This window comes from Macaca thibetana, chromosome 1 (assembly GCF_024542745.1).
Source record: "Macaca thibetana thibetana isolate TM-01 chromosome 1, ASM2454274v1, whole genome shotgun sequence".
In the NCBI taxonomy this organism is placed as follows: Eukaryota; Metazoa; Chordata; class Mammalia; order Primates; family Cercopithecidae; genus Macaca; species Macaca thibetana.
Genome location: NC_065578.1, coordinates 19,049,252 through 19,068,771, shown reverse-complemented (window position 1 = coordinate 19,068,771; position 19,520 = coordinate 19,049,252). Strand labels below are relative to the sequence as shown.

The 19,520-nt window shown below is 49.1% G+C and overlaps 1 protein-coding gene across 1 annotated transcript; it reads left to right on the top strand.

The window, feature by feature from the left end:
- The first annotated feature begins 9,896 nt into the window (after window positions 1-9,896).
- PLA2G2D (phospholipase A2 group IID) lies at window positions 9,897-17,124 on the top strand. The gene is made up of 4 exons (XM_050793367.1): window positions 9,897-9,998; window positions 13,293-13,437; window positions 14,157-14,263; window positions 15,516-17,124. Exons 1-4 carry the CDS (start codon window positions 9,911-9,913, stop codon window positions 15,659-15,661), a joined length of 486 nt encoding a protein of 161 aa, XP_050649324.1. The 5' UTR covers window positions 9,897-9,910; the 3' UTR covers window positions 15,662-17,124.
- The last annotated feature ends 2,396 nt before the right edge of the window (window positions 17,125-19,520 follow it).

Below are 19,520 nucleotides of genomic sequence, written 5' to 3'. Positions count from 1 at the left end.
GTGTGCCTGTCTATGTCCTGATCTCTTCTTCTCATAAGGACACCAGTTATATTGGATTAAGGCCCGCTAGTAACTTCATTTTAACTTAATCACCTCTTCAAAGGCCCTATCTCCAAATGCAGTCACATTCTGAAGTATTGGGGGTTAGGACTTGAACACATCGATTTGGAGTGGGGGACACATGGGCTGTGGTGCTGCCCATGACAATACCATATGGCTCCTGACTGTGGGCCTCTTGGGGGGAAAAATTAGACTTAAGGTGAGAAGAACAGGTTCTGGTCAGTCCTTGGTTGGAGACCCTTCTTTTTGGGATATCAAAAATGTTCTAGGCCTGGTGTGTTGGCTCACACCTGTAATCCCAGCACTTTGGGAGGTCGAGGCAGATGAATTGCCTGAGCCCAGGAGTTCAAGACTGGCCTGGGCAACATGGCAAAACCTCATCTCTACAAAAAATACAAAAATTAGCTGGGTGTGGTGGTGCATGCCTGTAGTACCAGCTACTTGGGAAGCTGAGATGGGAGGATTGCTTGAGCCCAGGAAGTTGAGGCTGCAGTGACCCGAGATTGCACCACTGTACTGCAGCCTGGGTGACAGAGTGAGATCCTGTCTCAAAAAAAAAGAAAAAGAAAAAAATTCTAAAATTAGATTGTGGTGATGGTTGTGAAACTGTGAATCTGCAAAAAAAAAAAAAAAAAAAAAAAAAAAAAAAAATCCAAAAACCAAAAACCAAAAAACAAACAAAAAAAACCCAACAACATTGAATTATACACTTGAGTGAATATCTCAATAAAGCTGTTTTTTTTGTTTGTTTGTTTGTTTGTTTGGGGTTTTTTTGAGACAGAGTTTCGCTCTCGTTGCCCAGGCTGGAGTGCAGTGGCACAATCTCAACTCACTGCAACCTTGGCCTCCCAGGCTCGAGAGATTGACCTGCCTCAGCCTCCCGAGTAGCTGGGACTACAGGTGTGCACCATCACACCCAGTTAATTTTTGTATTTTTAGTAGAGATGGGGTTTCACCAAGTTGGCCAGGATGGTCTCGATCTCTTGACCTTGTGATCCACCTGCCTCAGCCTCCCAAAGTGCTGGGATTACAGGCGTAAGCCACCACGCCTGGCTGACACAGCTGTTTTTAAAAACAGATGATATGACTCAGCCTGAAAAATGAAGGAAATTCTGACGTATGCTACAACACAGATGAACTTTGCGAACATTGTGCTAAATGAAAGAAGCCAAGTAGAAAAGGAGAAATGCTGTATGATTTCACTTATGTGAGGTACTTAGTCAAATTCATAGAGACAGGAAGTAGACCCTGCAGAGCCCCACCAACTTCATCTGCACTTGGAAAAACAGTGCCCAAAATATAAAATGTGCTTCGAGGAGCGAGAAAGATAGAAGGTTCTGTGCGTGCCCAAGTGCTATTATTTCCTGTGGAGAGGATGGTGGACCCTTCCAGGCTAACCCTTGTGCCAGATCTCATGAGGCTGTTAGCCCCTATGGGATCATATTAACAGGGAGAAATGGCTCTGTACCACCCACATAAGTCAGCCCGCCGGCCCTCCCAAAATAATGCCTTGCCATGTCAGCTGAGCATCTCCAGAAGCGTCTCGGGAGCCCCAGCTGCTCGTATCCCTCTGCTCTGCTCCCCTGCTCCCAGTGTTGACATCCACTCACAGCTACTCATGGAAGCCTTGGCACCCACAGAGATTGGGCCTACCCCAGGGTGCTTGTCCGGAGCTGCACGCCCCGGCCATAGCGAATAATAACTGACGATTAAAAACGCCTGAGCTCTATTCATTTCCACCTTCTACCTCCTCCCTAGATTTACCTTTTTCCCTGTATTAATACCTCATAAAAGATGGCGCTCTTCCTGCTTCTTCTTCACCCATTTTTCCCGCGCCCGCGAAAATTACTACCTGACAGCGCAGGTGCAACATGACGTTCGACCAGAGAAACCAATACCTATCTGGCCACGCCTCCACTATGAGATCATTTTCGCCTTGGCCCAACCCCTTCCCCTCCAAGTGTATATAAGGCACTGCATTACCGCCATTAAACGAGACTTGATCAGAGCACTGTCTTGTCTCCATTTCTCGTATCTCTTGTTCCCCAAATTCCCACCCCCTCCTCCAGGGCCTGCTTCGACTATCCCGCGGGCCGGGATAGGTGCTGACCTTAGATTCCCTCAAAGCTGGAGACTCTTGAGGTGCCAGGAAAGTTACCTTGCCTTCCAGTGTCAGAGCCATACCACGCTCTGCACGGAAAAGGTGCGTGCCCCCAGTCCCATCCCACGCCACAGTGACACTCTATCACCTGTGCCTTGCATAGCCCCTCTTGGTGACCAGAGGGGTGCCAGGAGGTTCTACAGGCTTCTCGCTGCAGGACTCAGGCCAAACCCACCAGGCAATTATCTTGCTGTCCACAGTCAGCCCTCCATTCCAACTCCTCAGGCAAGGCAACCCACTTCCACGCAAATCAGTGTGAGCCCCTCACCCGCACCCACCGGACAGGCCACAGACTGTCTGCACTGCCCAGGTCCCAACCAGCTGGAAAGGTGTCTGGTCACTCTGAGGACACTGTAAGTTCCTGGTGGGCAGGGCCTTGTCTTGCTCCTTCGTCTCTGCTCCCTGCACGGTGTGCTGAGTCTGGCTAGGGCTGGCACACAGTAGGTGCTCAGGAATGTCCGTGGAATGGAATCATGTGCTGGGCTCCTGTGGGGCTTCCTGGAAGTGTGCTGTTTGCCTCCCATGAGCTAATACTAATAACAACACCACCCACCACCATTATTGAGTGTTTCTTCGGCACGAAGCACATTGCCAAGTGCCGTGCATGCCCTACGTCTAGGAATCCTCATAACAATCCAACTAGCTGGATATTATCAGTTTTCCCTGCCCCGTGTAACAGATGACAAAACAGAGCGGGAGTCAGGATCCATGTCAGGTCTGACCCCCAGGCCTCCTTCTGGATGCCCAGACTCTGTGGCCTCCCACCAGATGTGGCCTTTATGAAGCAGCAGGGGGCTGGGCTGGGTCTAAACACAGGAAAGAACCTTCCAGCAATGACCGTCTGGAAGCTGCTGGGCATGGGGATTTCAAATGATTTTGAAAGTGCCTTCTCGTGACCACTGGCCTGGGAATCCCCCCATTGCATGTGACCAGCTTTGTGTTATTCTCAGACAAGACTCTCTGGGCTTGACGTGCAGAAAGAGGGCAGTTTGCCCTGCCCCTTGCCTGAGTTTGAACCCTAGACTTTTTCCTCCTATTATTGGCCACTTACCATGTGACAATCATGCTACCTGTAATCATGACAAGAAGCCTAAAAGAGATGCATCACTGGTGCCATTTTCCAGATGGGAAACTGACGCTCAGAGAGATGAAGCACTCGGATCAAAGTAACACAGTTATTAAACTAGAAGCCAAAGACAGAGCTTTCTGATATCAAAGCTGGGACTTTCTTTCTACTACATGACCTTGGTTGTTCATAATCTGGAAGGGTATCTGATAATCCGGAAGGGTGTCCAAAGGACTTCCTACTGAAGTTTGAACCTAATTTTTTAAGAGACAGGGTCTCAGCTGTCACCCAGGCTGGGGTGCTGTGGTGCAATCACAGCTCACTACAGCCTCGAACTCCTGGGCTCCAGGGATCCTCCTGCTTCAGCCTCCTGAGTAGCTGGGACTGCAGGTGCAAGCCACCCTGCCTGGCTAATTTTTACTTTTTATAGAGATAAGGTCTGGCTATGTTGCCCAGGGTGGTCTCAAACTCCTGGCCTCAAGTGATCCTCCTGCCTCAGCCTCCCAAAGTGCTAGGATTACAGGCACTACAAGAAGAAATTAAACCATCATCATCATCCTCATTATTATCATTCGAATGCATGGAAATGTAACATATATCCAAGAAAATGCACAAACCTTAGTGAACAGCGGGATGAATTATTGCAATGTGAACACACCCATGTAACCAACACCAAACAGATAACATCAGCAGCACCCCCTGAAGGAAGACCTCTAGTAACCCCCTCTAATCAGCATGTACAGCTGTGGGGAAATGCTGCCCTGACTTGTGAAATCACACATGAGTTTGACTGTTGTGGAACGTCGTGGCAATGCAGTCTCTCTCACACGCTGTGCTCTTTTGTGTCTGGCTTTATTTTTCATTCTATGCTTGTGGGATTCATCCATGTCCTCGTGTGTCACTGTGGTTTGTTGACATGACTCTACCACCACGGGTCTCTCCATTCTGCTGTTGACAGGTGTTTGGGGGGATTTCAGTTGTTTAACCCACTTCCTTTGGTTCAGATGAAGAAAAGTGGGTCACTCTCCCACAAAAGCTAATCTCTCCCTCCTCCCTCTTCCCTGCCCTGGGGAAGCGCTTCTCCTTTGCTTACCTCCGATCCTGCAAACCTTTGGGAGTTTGGAGTTTCATTTCAGATACGCTCTGGCAGGCTGTCATGGTGGATGGAATCCAGGCAATGGGACTCTTCTGGTCAATAGGGCTTTGTAGGGGAGGTCTCCTGCCACGGGCTGAGAGGATATGCTGTCACCTCGCGGGGGTATTCTTAGGAAGTGAGAAAGAGGGTCCACTTTCTTCAGGTATGCGGTGAGAGTGGGGGCAGCCGATTTCTAGACTCTGCCAGCTCTTCTGGCTTCCACGACTGTCTATGCTGGGCGGGTAAGAGAATTCGTATGGCAGAGCTCCAAGATACAGTGACTCATCTGTGGAATGGAGATTATGACAGTACCTACTTAGATTTATTATATGTGGAGTTCTTAGGGCAGTACCCCCAATACAGTAAGGTGGGCTCCAGCAGAGCTGTGGTCTAACCCAAACTCTGCCGTGTACCTGCTGTGTGACCCTGCTAACCTCTCTGAGCTCCAGCTTCCTCACCTGTAATATGGGAATAGCAGTGTCTTCTTCGTGGCTGTGAAAATGAAATGAGCTAAGAACTCAGGGCCTGACACACAGTAGAAACTCAGTCGGCAGTAGCTATTTTTAACAGAGTTTCCCCTCCCGGCATCTGATAGCTTCCTGCTCCCTTCCACCCTCCACCTTGAGAGCTTGCCAGGTTGTGGCCTAACAGTATCATCAGTGTTTTTCTGACTGTTGCCAGGGAAGTAAAAACACACAGACTTGCTGATGTCCCAAGAAACAACCAGGCCCAATAGATACTAAGACCTGCTGACGGGCAGAAGTAAGGGGGTTTCAAATTCACATAGATTTTCAGAGAAAGAAAAAGGCATGAAAACCTTTATATATTCATCCTCATTGTTAATTATTCAAATGCAAATTATATAATGCCTTTTTTTCTTGAGACAGGGTATCGCTCTGTCACCTAGGCTGAACGAAGTGCAGTGGCATGATCGTGGCTCACTACAGCCTCAAACTCCTGGGATCAAGCAATCCTTCTGCCTTAGCCTCCTGAGTAGCTGAGACTACAAGCCGACATCACCATTCTTCTTCTTCTTTTTTTTTTTTTTTTTTTTAAGAGATAGGGTCTCACTCTGTCACCTAGGCTGGAGTGCAATGATTCGATCTCGGCTCACTAAAGCCTTGACCTCCTGGGCTCAAGTGATCCACCCACCTCAGCCTCTCAAGTAGCTGGGATTACAAACACTCAAGACCATGCCTGGCTAATTTTTGTACTTTTGTAGAAACAGCTTTCACCATATTGGCCAGGCTGGTCTCGAATTCGTGGTCTCAAACAATCTGCCCACCTCGGTCTCCCAAAGTTCTGGGAATACAGGCATGAGCCACCACGTCCGACCTCCCAGCTAACTTTTAAATTTTTAGTGGAGATGGGGTTTCACCATGTTGCCCAGGCTGGTCTTGAACTCCTGGGCTCAAGATCCACCCATCTCAGCCTCCTAAAGTGCTGGGATTACAGGTGTGAGCCACCACACCCAGCCTCCAAAAATCTTTATGTCTTCTCACCTAGAAATTTCATTTCTGGAAATCTATACTAAAGAAACCATCAAACAATAGAAAAATGCCCAGTAATGACACAAACGATGGAATTAGTAGATGGAGGACATTGAAAGTTATAACTACAGTTGTTCTCCTTTATCTTTGGGGGATACATTCCAAGACCCCCAGCGGCTGTCTGAAAGAATGGATAGGACCCAACCCTATATAGACTATGTTTTTTCACATATGAGCCATACGAATCTATGGTAAAGTTTAATTTATAAATTAGGCATGGTAAGAGATTAATAACAACGACTAATGATAAAATAGAACAATTATGACAATATGCTATAATAAAAGTTAAGTGAATGTGGTCTCTCTTTCTCTCTCTCAAAATATCTCAGTGTCATGGCTGGGTGCGGTGGCTCACGCCTGTAATCCCAGCACCTTGGGAGATAAAGGTGGGCAGATCATGAGGTCAGGAGTTCGAGACCATCCTGACCAACATAGTGAGACCCTGTTTCTACTAAAAATACAAAAATTAGCTGGGAGTGGTGGCGCATGCCTGTAGTCCCAGCTACTCAGGGGACTGAGGCAGAAGAATCACTTGAACCTGGGAGGCGGAGGTTGCAGTGAGCCAAGACTGCACCACTGTACTCCAGCCTGGTGACAGAGAGAGACTCCGTCTCAAACAACACACACACACACACACACACACACACACACACACACACACACAAACCTCAGTGACCTGTATACCATAGGTCACTGAAACCATGGAAAGAGAAACTGCCAGGAAACTGATAAGGGGGAACTACTGTAGATTCTCTATGTTTAAGGATATAAAAGAAGCCAGGGACAGTGGCTCACACCTGTAATCCCAACACTTTGGGAGGCCAAGATAGGTTAATACCTGAGGTCAGGAGTTCGAGATCAGCCTGGCCAACATAATAAAACCCCCGTCTCTACTAAAAATACAAAATTAGCCAGGCATAGTGGTGCATGCCTATAGTCCCAGCTACTCAGGAGGCTGAGGCAGGAGGATTGCTTGAACCTGGGAGGTGGAGGTTGCAGTGAGCCGAGATCGCACCACTGCACTCCAGCCTGGGTGACAGAGCAAGACTCCATCTCAAAAAAAATTTAAAAATTTAAAAAAAAGAAAGAAAGATTAAGCATGTTAAGTAGAAGCACGGAAAATACTTAAAAGACCCAGATCAAATTTATAGAGGGACCAAATGCACTGAGATGGGAAAAAAACAATGGATAGGATGAACGGCAGATCGGAGAATACAGAAGAAAAGGTTAGTTACTCCACTTATTTTAAGCAGTGATGATGAGGATGATCACGAGGAGGAGGAGGAGAATGATGGGGGTGACTGCAACTGACATTTATTGGTCTCTAGCTGTGGACCAAACCCTGTTCATCTTTTCATCCTCACAGTAACCCTGTGAAGTAGGTACTGTCATCAGCCCTGTCTTACACAGGAGCAAGGGGAAGACACGGAGCTAATCATCAGCTTGCTCCAAGTTAAGCAGCCAGATGTCAGGGAGGCCAGGCTGTTAACCTAGGCAGTCTGGGTTTGAATCCCAGGTCCCCAAGTCCTCTTAACCTCCAGGCGTGTTGTGGTTACTGTAACGGCATTCCCTGGATCGGTGAGACTTGGTGCTATGTGCTTTATGGACGTTATCTCTAAATCTCACAGCCATCAGGGAAGGGAGATGCTGACCCCATTTTTCAGATGAAGAAACCAAGGCTCCTGGAGGTGAAGTAATTTGCCCTGGGTCCCACAGTTGGTAGGAGAAGGGGCCAGGATTTGAACCAGATCTGTCTGATCCTAAACCTTGGGATCAGAGGTTGGATGTGCCCCGGGGCTTCTGGAGGTGTCCGGGACAACTCTGAAGATGGGGTTTTTGAGGATGCTTTGTAGCATCAATGTCGTGCCTTCTCTCCCTTTAGGGAAAAGCCTTCTGGAATCAACAAAGGGCTTGTGGCTGCTTTTGCTCTCATCCGTCCATACCAGATGGAGGGTGGCATGGGTTCTGACAGGTAGCCACGTGGCCCACCAAGAGTCCCTGTCTAGAGGATTGTCTATAGCGTAAGGTACCACACTGGTAAGTGCACAAGGGAAGGACTATTGAGCCTACGTGGGAGGGGGTGCATCAAAAACGTGCCAGAGACATCTACGTTGCTTGCCGTTGAATTATTTTGCATGTAGAGTGTTGTTGAATTATTTTGCATGTAGAGTGTTGATACACATATGAGCTGGTCAGCTGGTTGACTGAATCAAGGAACAAAGGCAATAATCAGATTTAAAAGGGAGGGAAGAGAAGAGAGAAGAGAGAGAGAGGGAAGCTCCTAGCAGTGGCTGTTGCTAGTATATTCTTTCGGATGAGCTTTTATGCTGGCAGCAGAGGTCAGCCTGGGCATTCTGTCCTTAGACAGCCATCTAACAGGCATCAGAGCAAAACAGTTTCTGCTGTGTGGGAACAAGATTCTCAGTGGAACCCTGGTGGCTGACCATCTCTGTGCCATGGCCGGGCATGTCCTCCCACCAGCTCCTCCACCCAGTTTGGGCTGGCTCCACCCCGTTTGCCTCATTAAGATTCTCACGTGTAAACTGGGGCAGACCTTCTGCAGGGTCAGTTGTCAACATACATCAATTGCCTGCCTTCAAATTGTGTGTGTGCTTTGACTCAGTGAGTCCACATTAGGAGTAGATCCTGTGGAAGCAATTCTGGACATGAACTGACTGAAATTTGGCCTTCTTTCACTGTACAGTATAGATTATTAAAAAAAATCAGAAGCCACCATATATCCATCATTGGAGCTTCATTAGATAAATGGTATAGCAGTATAATAATATATATAACAGTATAATGAAATAGGAACCTGCCTTTTTTTTTTTTTGAGACGGAGTCTTGCTCTGTCGCCCAGGCTGGAGTGCAGTAGCACAATCTTGGCTCACTGCAACTTCTGCCTCCTGAGTTCAAGTAAGTTTCTGCCTCAGCCTCCCGAGTAGCTGGGATTACAGGCGCCTGTCACCACGCCCGGCTAATTTTTGTATTTTTTAGTAGAGATGGGGTTTCACCATCTTGGCCAGGCTGGTCTTGAACTCCTGACCTTGTGATCCACCTGCATCGGGCTCCCAAAGTGCTAGGATTACAGGCATGAGCCACCATGCCTGGCCAGGAACCTGCCTTTCACAATGTTACTAGAGAGGAATATTTAATAACATAGAAATATGTGCAAGTTATATCAGCAAATGAAAAAAATAGGCTATGAAGCACTGCATGTATAACATTTTCCTAATTTGGTTAGGGAAAAGTATGGAGAGAGAGAGAGAGAGAGAGAGAGAGAGAGAGAGAGAGAGAGAGACAGGTAGCAACGGGACCACAGAAGGACGTACACCAAAGTGTCAATGGTGCTTAATAGGTTAACAGGTGATTTTAAGTTTATTATTTAGGTTTTCCAAATCTTCTACACTGAGTGTATGTTTCTTTTATCAAAAAGGGCGTGGAAGGGAAGCCAAGGCATGGTGCTCACACCTGTAATCCCAGCACTTTGGGAGGTTGATGATTGCTTGAGGCCAGGAATTCGAGAGCAGCCTGGGCAACATAGTATTGTCTAAAAAAAAACAAAAAAGAAAAGAAAAAGAAAAAAATTGCCAGGAGTATTGGCACACACCTGTGGTCTCAGCTACTTGGAAAGCTGAGGCAGGAGGATTGCCTGAGCCCGGGAGCTCGAGCTACAGTGAGCTATGATCATTCTACTGCACTCCAGCCTGAGTGACAGAGTGAGACCCTATCTCAAAATATACATATATATGAATATAAATAAATAAATAAAATAAATAGGGAAAAAAATATGTTACACAAAAACTCCCCAGTGCCAGAAAAGTGGAAGTGAAAGAAGCATATGTTTCCTCCATGAGAGTGAGGGCTGGGAGGGAGGGTTGGGAGGGAGGGCTGGGGAAGCCTGGGTGGGGTGCATCTGATATAAGGGGGCAGCCCGCATGGCAAGAGACTTCCAGCAGCTGCCTCCACTGCTCTGTGCTGGGATCATGGAACTTGCCCTGCTGTGTGGGCTGGTGGTGATGGCTGGTGAGTTGCGGATGGGACTCAGGCTGGGAAGGGAAGGAGGGAGGACAGTGCACCTCTGTGCTCTCTTTCCTAGATTGGGGGGCTGCTGCTCTGATCCCCAGGACCCTGGACCCCACTCCCCAATCCTTCTGCCTCTCTGCAAAGAGCCTTCAGTGGCCGCCAGTCTCCTAGCATGGTAGCTTCAGCCAGAGAGCTCTGGGTGGCCAAGCTGCACTGCACGTCTCTGGACTGCTGTGAAGGTTCAAACTGGAAATCCAGAACTGGGGTCTGCTGGGCCCATGATGATGACGCTTTGGACACGGGTCACTTCACCCCTGCCTCTCCCACTGAATAAGAACAACCTGTGCAAATTCATAGCACTCCATGTTTTTAGAGCCGTTTCATGTTCATGCTCTTCCTTGAACCTGGGAAGAGGGTTCCCTGGACCTTCGGTGAAGGGTGGGGCAGTTTCCTTTTTTTTTTTGAGACGGAGTCTTGCTCTGTGCCCCAGGCTGGAGTGCAGTGGCGCGATCTCGGCTCACTGCAAGCTCCGCCCCCGGGTTCACGCCATTCTCCTGCCTCAGCCTCCTGAGTAGCTGGGACTACAGGCGCCCGCCACCACGCCCGGCTAGTTTTTTGTATTTGTTTTAGTAGAGACGGGGTTTCACGGTGTTAGCCAGGATGGTCTCCATCTCCTGACCTTGTGATCCGCCCGCCTCGGCCTCCCAAAGTACTGGGATTGAGCCACCGCGCTCGGCCAATCCATTTGATCTTAAGCAGACCAAATATAAAACGCAGTTGCTAGCAAATTGGCCTTTTTTGTCCTTAATCCAACTCAAAATTGTGATTTTGGAAAGGACTTGCATTTCAAAATATAGTTTTATATTATCTTGGGACTCCAAAATTCTCTAGAGGAACATGTCTCCAGGATTACAGCAAAAACCATTAGGAAATTCGCAATCGAGCTGCAAAAATTCATCTCTAACATGTAAAGAGGGAAGACACTGTAGAGATCAAATATACAGATGAACCTGCAGTCAAATGCTGGCCCGGCCATCTCTTGGCAGTGTGACTAGCCAAATCGCCCCACCTTTCAATATCCTCATCTGTAAAATGGGCATAACCTGCTTGGTGGGACTGTTAGAAGGACTCTAATGAGAAAACAGATACTAAGTGTTGAGTAAGCGTAAATAATAGCTTCACACATGGCCCATGCATGAAAGATGGCAGTGGTACCTCCTCCTGCCCACTGTGCCCATCCCTTGGGAGAAGGAGCTTCATCCCCGTCAGTGGCAGCCAAGGGTGAGAAAAGCTACCCGGGCAAGAACTGCTGAAAAGCAAAGCCAGTTCACCAACACCTCCCCAGCCACAGCTCCAGCCCTGCTTCTCGGGCTGGGTCCTCCTCACCTTAAAATTATGACAAGTAAGACCACCCGAAAGCATTCTGAATGTATTTCAAAGCTGAATGTATTTCTCACATGGCAAGAAAGAGCTGCATCATTCAGGCGTGAATTCAGTTCATGTATTTCTGAGCCCAGATGGAAAGGGCTAGATTTAGGGGGGGAAAAAAAAAAGAGGACGGAGATACCCTAAAAAAGGTAAGATTCTGAACGCGGGGCTTTGGTTGATCTGCAAGGTGGACTCCGTTTACAGTTGAGTTCCTTATCATGGAATCCAGGAATCTCTGATGGATTGTGTACCATTCCAGAGGGCCTGGGATCCTTCACCAGTGCAGCCAAAGCTTAGCGAAGCTTCTCTTGTACATGTCTTAACGGCTAGAGCCACCATGTCAAACAGGCATGGCAACATGGACTCCCACACATCAAGGGGACACACTGGGGACACAATGGCCCAGTCACTTTCAGTTGCAGCCCAAGGCCACTGCGTGTAGTCTCACTCTTTGTCCACTGCATGAGTCCCTCCCAACCACCCTTCCCACCCCAGCGGCCCCCAATGTGGGGCTCACCCACAGTGTACTGTTGACTTCATTTGCCTGAGGTTGGGTGCAGGTTCCATAACTAGGCTCACTCGAAGATTGGCTGCGCAGCCCAGTCTCCCTGAGACTCTGGGCTCCGTCTGGACGTGTGCTGCCTGCATTCTCGAATCATCTCTTGGAGTTGCACACAGGCACAGTTCCCTTCCCTTCTGTCATCTCTTTCTCCCAACCTCCCGCTTGAATTCATGGACTTAATATATTTTATTTCTCCTAACTCAGCATAATGCATTCCTCTCTTCCAGTAAAATAAATTACCCTGACTATCAATTCTAACCAGCATTTATTAGAGTGAAATAAAATTATCCATGAAAAGTATTGATTTCTAAATCATGCTGCCTCCCAGGAGACCCACACACTCTCTTTATTACAGACTCAGATTTTTGTAGGGACTGGAGATAAGAAGGGTGAGTTGGGATTATTCTTCCTGTTGTGGAGTGGGAAATCAACGCCCAGAGACAGAGAATGAAACCAGACTGTTTTAAGTGATGAATTCTGGCTCCATTTACCAGCCGCTAAGACTTTGAGCAAGTTACTGAGCCTCAATCCGCTCATCTGTAAAATGGGGATTAAAAATAATATTCATTGTACCAATGTTGGTTTTAACAAGTGAATCACAAGTAAGATGATAACGTTTGAGGAAATTGACTGAGGGGTATACAGGAACTTTCTATCTTTGCAACTTTTCTGTACATCTAGAATTATTCCAAAATAAAAAGTTTATTTATTTAACAGTAATTATCTAGCCAGATGGAGTCGAGAAATCAGTACACAAGAAGACCTATAGTAAGCACTCAGTAATTGTCATTTTTTTCCCTTGAGACAAAGTTTCACTCTGTTGCCCAGGCTGGAGTGCAGTGGTACAGTCTCGGCTCACTGCAGCCTCCACCTCCCTGAGCTAAGGTGACCCTCCCACCTCAGCCTCCCATGTAGCTGAGATGACAGGTGTCCACCACCACCCCCAGTTAATTTTTGTATTTTTTGTAGAGACAGGGTGTCACCATGTTTCCCAAGCTAGTCTCAAACTCCTGGGTTCAAGCAATCTGCCCACCTTGGCCTCTCAAAGCCGAGATCGTGCCACTGCATTCCAGCCTGGGCAACAGAGCGAGACTTTGTCTCCCAAAGTGCTGGGATTACAGGTGTGAGCCACTGTGCCTGGCCTGTCACTGTATTTTTAATAGCGGTAGTAGATGTCATTTTATTATCATTATTATTTGAGGTCACTCATTTGGTCTGGGCAGAGCAGAGTGCTGTCCTGTGCCCACTGGCGTGGCCCTGAAATTCATCTCCTCTCCTCTCCTGGTTGCTGGGCTGCTTGGCAGGTGTGATTCCAATCCAGGGCGGGATCCTGAACCTGAACAAGATGGTCAAGCAAGTGACTGGGAAAATGCCCCTTTTCTTCTACTGGCCCTACGGCTGTTACTGCGGACCAGGTGGCAGAGGCCAGCCCAAAGATGCCACGGACTGGTAATGCCTTTCCCAGGGATGGCAATCCTATCCTGCCCCCGACTCCAGGACTCTGCTTTTCTCTCCACCCACCTATTCATTTAGCTGAGTTGAATCCATTTTGTTGAGCATCTACTATGTGCTAGAAACTGCTGAGTGCCAATATGGTCCAAGCCCTCCTGCAGCTTGCCTTCCGGAAGGTTCCCCAGGGTCCCTGAAGGCCAGACACCCCCTTGCACTCCCATCCCCTACTCTAGTGGCAATGCCCACGTTCACTCCCCACTGCAATGCACAATGGTTTTAAAGCCCAGTCACCAACCGCCTTTTTTGCCGTTATCTCATTTGATCTTCATAACCACCCTGGGAGTCAGCTAGAGGAGCGGTGAGAGCCAGCCAGGCCTGGGGACACTGCCCCGATCTGCCACTTACAGGCTGTGTGACCTTGGGCAAGTGTCTCGACCTCCCTGAGTCTCCGTTTCTTCATCTCTGAAGAGGGGGTAGTATGAGTACCTCCATCCCATGGTGGTTTTAAGGATTAAGAGAGAATGCATAGATAAAGCAAGTGTCTGGCACGTAGGAATCGCTCAAAAAATGTTAGTCATCACGATCTTAAGGAAGACTGCAGCCCTGCAGGCCTTGACTCTTCCCAGGTGGGGACACGGGTTCTTCTCCGGTGGGGGAGCAGCCAGAGACCCCAGTAGGCTGGGGACCCATGCAGCTGTGTACCCTGTCTGCTGCAGGTGCTGCCAGACCCATGACTGCTGCTACGACCACCTGAAGACCCACGGATGCTGCATCCACACGGACCATTACAGATACAGCTTTTCCCACGGGGACATCCACTGCTGTGAGTACCCAGACCTCAGGGCTGGAGCTGGAGACCCCAGGAAGCGAGTTCTGGCCCCCACTGCCTTCACAGTACAGCTACTTGACCTCTCTGTTTTTTTACGTGCGCCCACTGGCTGCAGTTGGGCTGTGAAGAGGCAAGAATGGGTATGGTGGTATGGAGAGGGCCTATGGGAGGTTTGACCACTTTAGCACCTGGAATTCAGGCCCACTACCAACCAGCTTGGTGACCACATTGCTTAACCTCCCTGAACCTCAGTATCGTCATCTGTAATCTACCCCCATTAAGTTATCGCAAGAACTAAAATGAGACAGACAGAATGGGCCTCACAGGATGCTTGCCACAATAAATTACACAGGGCTACCGATTGGCTATTCCTTTCTTCATCACCACATGGAGTCACTCGGGCAGCCTGTCGAAGATCAGCAAAACCCTGATTATCTCCATTGTACAGACCAGGAAACCAAAACTACAGTGGGGAAGTGTCTGCCTCCAATTGACAGAGCCTGGGCTGGAACCCAGGGCACCTGGCCCCTGCATCCTTTCCAGCATCACAAGCATAGAAATGTAGCAGGTCCTCAGGGCTGGGAATCGAAAGGTTTCATCACAGCAGCCGCTGTTCATTGAGGGCTGAATTCATAATAATAGTAACAATAATATCCAACATTTATTGAGCACTTACTATAGGCTAAGTGCCTTGTCTTCTTACTTTAACTCTCATAGCAGCCCCCTAGGCAGCTCTTACTATTATCCCCACTGCACAGATAATGAAACTGTGATCCCTCCTGCATGGAGTCTTTGCATAGACTGTTACCACCCCCACTCCCCAACCGCAGCTTCCTCCAGGAAGAGCAGACCCTTCTGATCTCAGCTCAAAAGGCTCTTCCACCCTGTTTTCTGATCTCCTAGCCCTGCGTGGTTCCTCACTTTCACTTTGCATAGTTGTTTATTCCTCCCTGTGATGCTCTAATACCTGCCCCCTCCCATGTCCCTATCATTAAGTCCTCTCCTGCCAAGACACGGTAGGTGCTCAATAATTATTTAATGAATGGGTGGATAAAGAATTGAAGGTGCAATGGCACACAGGGAGGTCATGGTACGTGGCCAAGGTCATGCGGCTAGAATCGAGGCTGCTGGGGCCGGTACCTCCACGACTGAGCAGGAACTGCACTGCCTTCAGAGGCTGCTGGACCCATACCTGGCTCTGTCTTGGGAAATGACAGACACAGAGCTCCCACTCCTCCGCCCACAGCTGACAAGGGAAGCTGGTGTGAGCAGCAGCTGTGTGCCTGTGACAAGGAGGTGGCCTTCTGCCTGAAGCGTAACCTGGACACCTACAAGAAGCGACTGCGTTTCTACTGGCGGCCCCGCTGCCAGGGGCAGACCCCTGGGTGCTAAAGCCCATACCCTCTACCCTGTTCCTCAGCATGGAGCTCCGGCATCCCCGCATCAGTATCTAACCTGAACCAGCCTGGCTTTTCAAACACTCCGTGGGGAGGTAGTCCCAGCCTCCCCCGGAACCCCCTACCAGTGCCTTCTAACCTTCTGAAGCTTTCCAAATCCTCCCAGTTGAGGCAGCAGCTGTGTCCTCTGGGGTGGATGGGAATCTTGGGAGAAGCCCAAGCAAGGGAGCCCTCAGAGATGGTGTTTGGACCAAAGCATCGGGGTGGGGGGAGAGGTCTGCCGCTGTCCCCCACCTGCTGTCTCCCCGATCCTTTCTCACCCCCTCCAATATAGTCTCGGAGCTACAACCGGAGCAGCCACTTTAAAGGGCAATGTTGATTTTTCTGTCCATGTGACTCTCTCTCTTAAAATCTCAAGGCCCTCCACTGTCCTAAGATAAAGCCTCTCATAGGCGTTGGGGACCCCGCACCATCCGGCCGTGTGACTCTCTCCCCAAGCAAGCTCTGAAGTCCCTGCAGGTGGAGGCCATGCCTGTCTTAAACTCAGTTGCATCACTGGTGCCCAAAGCAGCACTCAGAACCAAGGAGCTCCGTAAATCCCTCTTGGGTGAAGCGCTAGACAAAGCCGCCAGCTCGTATGGCTCCGGGCACCAGAGCCTTGAGTACTTTCTCCTGACTCCAGGCATCGGCTCAGGGTGAATTACAAGGGGCTACTGAATGGCTATTACTTTCATCACGACTGATCCCCACCTCCTCGGGGTCAAAGGGCTACTTTCTGGAAGTCTCCCCGGGCTGACTCCTCCTCCCTGACTGCAAAGGCTCGCTCTCTCCTCCAAGCTCCCACAATGCTTCACGGCTCTGCCACTTACCAAGCTTGTCCTACAGTGGCAAATGGAACTTCTCTGATCTCCCCCAACGAAACTGGAGCCCTGAAGGATGGAGGCCATGTCTGTACCATCTCTGTTTCCCCTGTTTCCCCACATACTGGGTGCTCAATTCATGCCTGTGAATGGAGCAAGCCCATAATGGATACACAGAAGTTGTAGCAGATGGTGTGGGTACCCCACCCAGATCCCCTCCAGGCCCAAGGCCCCTCTCCCTGAGTGAGGCCAGGTGTTGGCAGCCAACTGCTCCAATCTGCCTCCTTCTCTTAAATGTTGCCCTGGTATACAGGGAGCTGCCTGCCCCTCGCCCCACCTCTCCCACCAAGAGGCCACCTGTCACTCATGGCCAGGAGAGTCTGACACTATGGAGGGTACAACTGCCAGCTCTCCTGCCTCTGTGCAGGATTGTCTGGGCGGAATGACACTCTTGAATTCCTCCTGGGATCGGGCTGAGGCCAGGCCTCTCCTGGAACCACCTCTCTGCTTGGTCGGACCCCATGGCCTATTCAGTTTTCCTGGTTCCCTCACAGGTTTCTCCAGAAAGTACTCCCTCAGTAAAGCGTTTGCACAAGAATCCTTGTCTAAGGCTCTGCTTCTAAAGAGACTGCAGAGGGACAACTTTTTCCTGTGAGGACTCCCAATCTGCCATTTGTGTGTGGTTAGCTGTTTCCAGCCAGGGGGCTGAGGCACCTGCCTTCACCCACACTCTGGGCCGGTGGCACTACCTGTGCCTCAGCTGACTGAGCAGTTCCGAGATGTGGTGACTCATGTGAGGTGGTGTCATAGGAATGAAGGACTGTGGGCACCGGGTTCAAATTCCAGTTCTATGCACCACTCTGTGTGGGGATACCCGTGGGGGCAGCTGTGCCTGTGTGGGGGAACGGGGTAGGGAAATCTCTGTACCTTCTCAATTTTGCTGTGAACCTAAAACTGCCGTATAAAGTCTAGGCCGGGCGTGATGGCTCATACCTATAATCCCAGCACTTAGGGAGGCTGAGGCAGGCGGATCACCTGAGGTCAGGAGTTCAAGACCAGCCTGCCCAACATGGCAAAACCTCGTCTTTACTAAAAATACAAAAATTAGCCAGCCTTCGTGGCGGGCGCCTGTAATCCCAGCTACTCGGGAGACTGAGGCAGGAAAATCACTTCAACCCGGGAGGCAGAGGTTGCAGAGAGCCAAGGTCGCAACACTGCACTCCAGCCTGGGCAACAGAGTGACACTGTGTCTCAAAAAATAAAATAAAATAAAATAAAATAAAATAAAATAAAATAAAGTCTAGGTTTAAAAAAAAAAATTCCACTTACATCAGTGACTAACCATGTACCTTACAGGAGTAAACATTCTCTACTTGTAAAGTATAAATGAAAATAAGAAGAGACCAACCTGGGCAACACAGACCTCATCTCTACAAAAAATATGAATTTGTTGTTGTTGTTGTTGTTTTTGTTGTTGTTGAGACAGGGTCTTGCTCTGTTGCCTAGGCTGGAATGCAGCAGCACAATCGTGGCTCATGGCAGCCTCGACCTCCATGGCTCCAGTGATCCTCCTGCCCCAGCCTCCTGAGTAGCCAGGCACCTGAACGCCTGGGTAATTTGTGTATTTTTTGTAGAGATGGAGCCTCACTATGTTGTCTAGGCTGGCCTCAAATTCCTGGGCTCAAGTGATCCTCCTGCCTTGGCCTCCCAACGTGTTGGCATTACAGTCTTGAGCCACTGCACTCGACTGAAAATCTTTTAAAAAGAAGAAAATAAGAAGGTATTTGTGTTTGAATTAAATAAGATTAGTGTAGATTAAATTCTTAGCACAGCAGGCACCTGGCACAGGGTGTTAACTTTAAATGTTAACGGCATGGTTACTGTTGTTATTTCGTAGTGACCAGATCTAAAGTCACCCCCAAGAGAAATCAGGAGGAGAAAGTGTCCTCCTCCTTCCCCACCAAGTCTTCTCCCAGGGACATTGGATGCATAATGTCCATTTATTCAAGAGACTCCATTGGGAGCTGACAACTCTTATTTGTTTACCAAATTTGGCCCAATAGCTCTCTATGGCTTTGCAGTAACATCTCTCTTAATATTAATGTGGGCCGACTTAGCCATTATGATCCCCGTTTCATAATTAAGGGTCCTCCTGAGATCACACAACCCGAGAAAGACAGAGCCACAGCTTCGCCCCAGCCTCTTCTGGCTCCACTCCCTCGCCACATCACGTTTGTATTGGTTAAGAAGCTTCCAGCTAAAAACTGTGACTCAGTGGGCTGAAACAATGCGGGCATTTATGATCTCACATGATGAGACGATCAGAGAGGAGGTGGTTCCAAGTCTGGCTCTTCAGCGCTTGATATCATCAGGGCCTGATTTCCTTCCTGCTCCTGGCAAGCCACCCTTTGTGTGTTGGCTTTGCCCTCTGGGTGACTCCCCTCACAGCTCCAAGCTGGCAACCATGATGCCAGCCTGCAGGGCGGGATGTGACAGCATCCAGCCAAGGAGACACTGTGTCTTCCTCTCTTCCTGTGTCTTCTTTTTCTTTTTTCTTTTTTTTTTTTTTTTTTTTGAGACGGAGTCTCGCTCTGTCGCCCAGGCTGGAGTGCAGTGGCGCAGTCTCGGCTCACTGCAAGCTCCGCCTCCTGGGTTCACGCCATTCTCCTGCCTCAGCTTCCCGAGTAGCTGGGACTACAGGCACCCACCACCACGCCCGGCTAATTTTTTTTGTATTTTTAGTAGAGATGGGGTTTCACCGTGTTAGCCAGGATGATCTCAATCTCCTGACCTCATGATCCGCCTGCCTCGGCCTCCCAAAGTGCTGGGATTACAGACATGAGCCACTGCACCCAGCTCCCTGTGTCTTTTTAATAAGTCCCCCAGCACCACCCAGCAGACTTCCCTGCAGGACAGGCTCCCCTAACCCAGAGGTTACCCAAGACAGTGGGATGAGACTGCTTGGTTTAGATTCCTTAGGATTTATTTACCCCC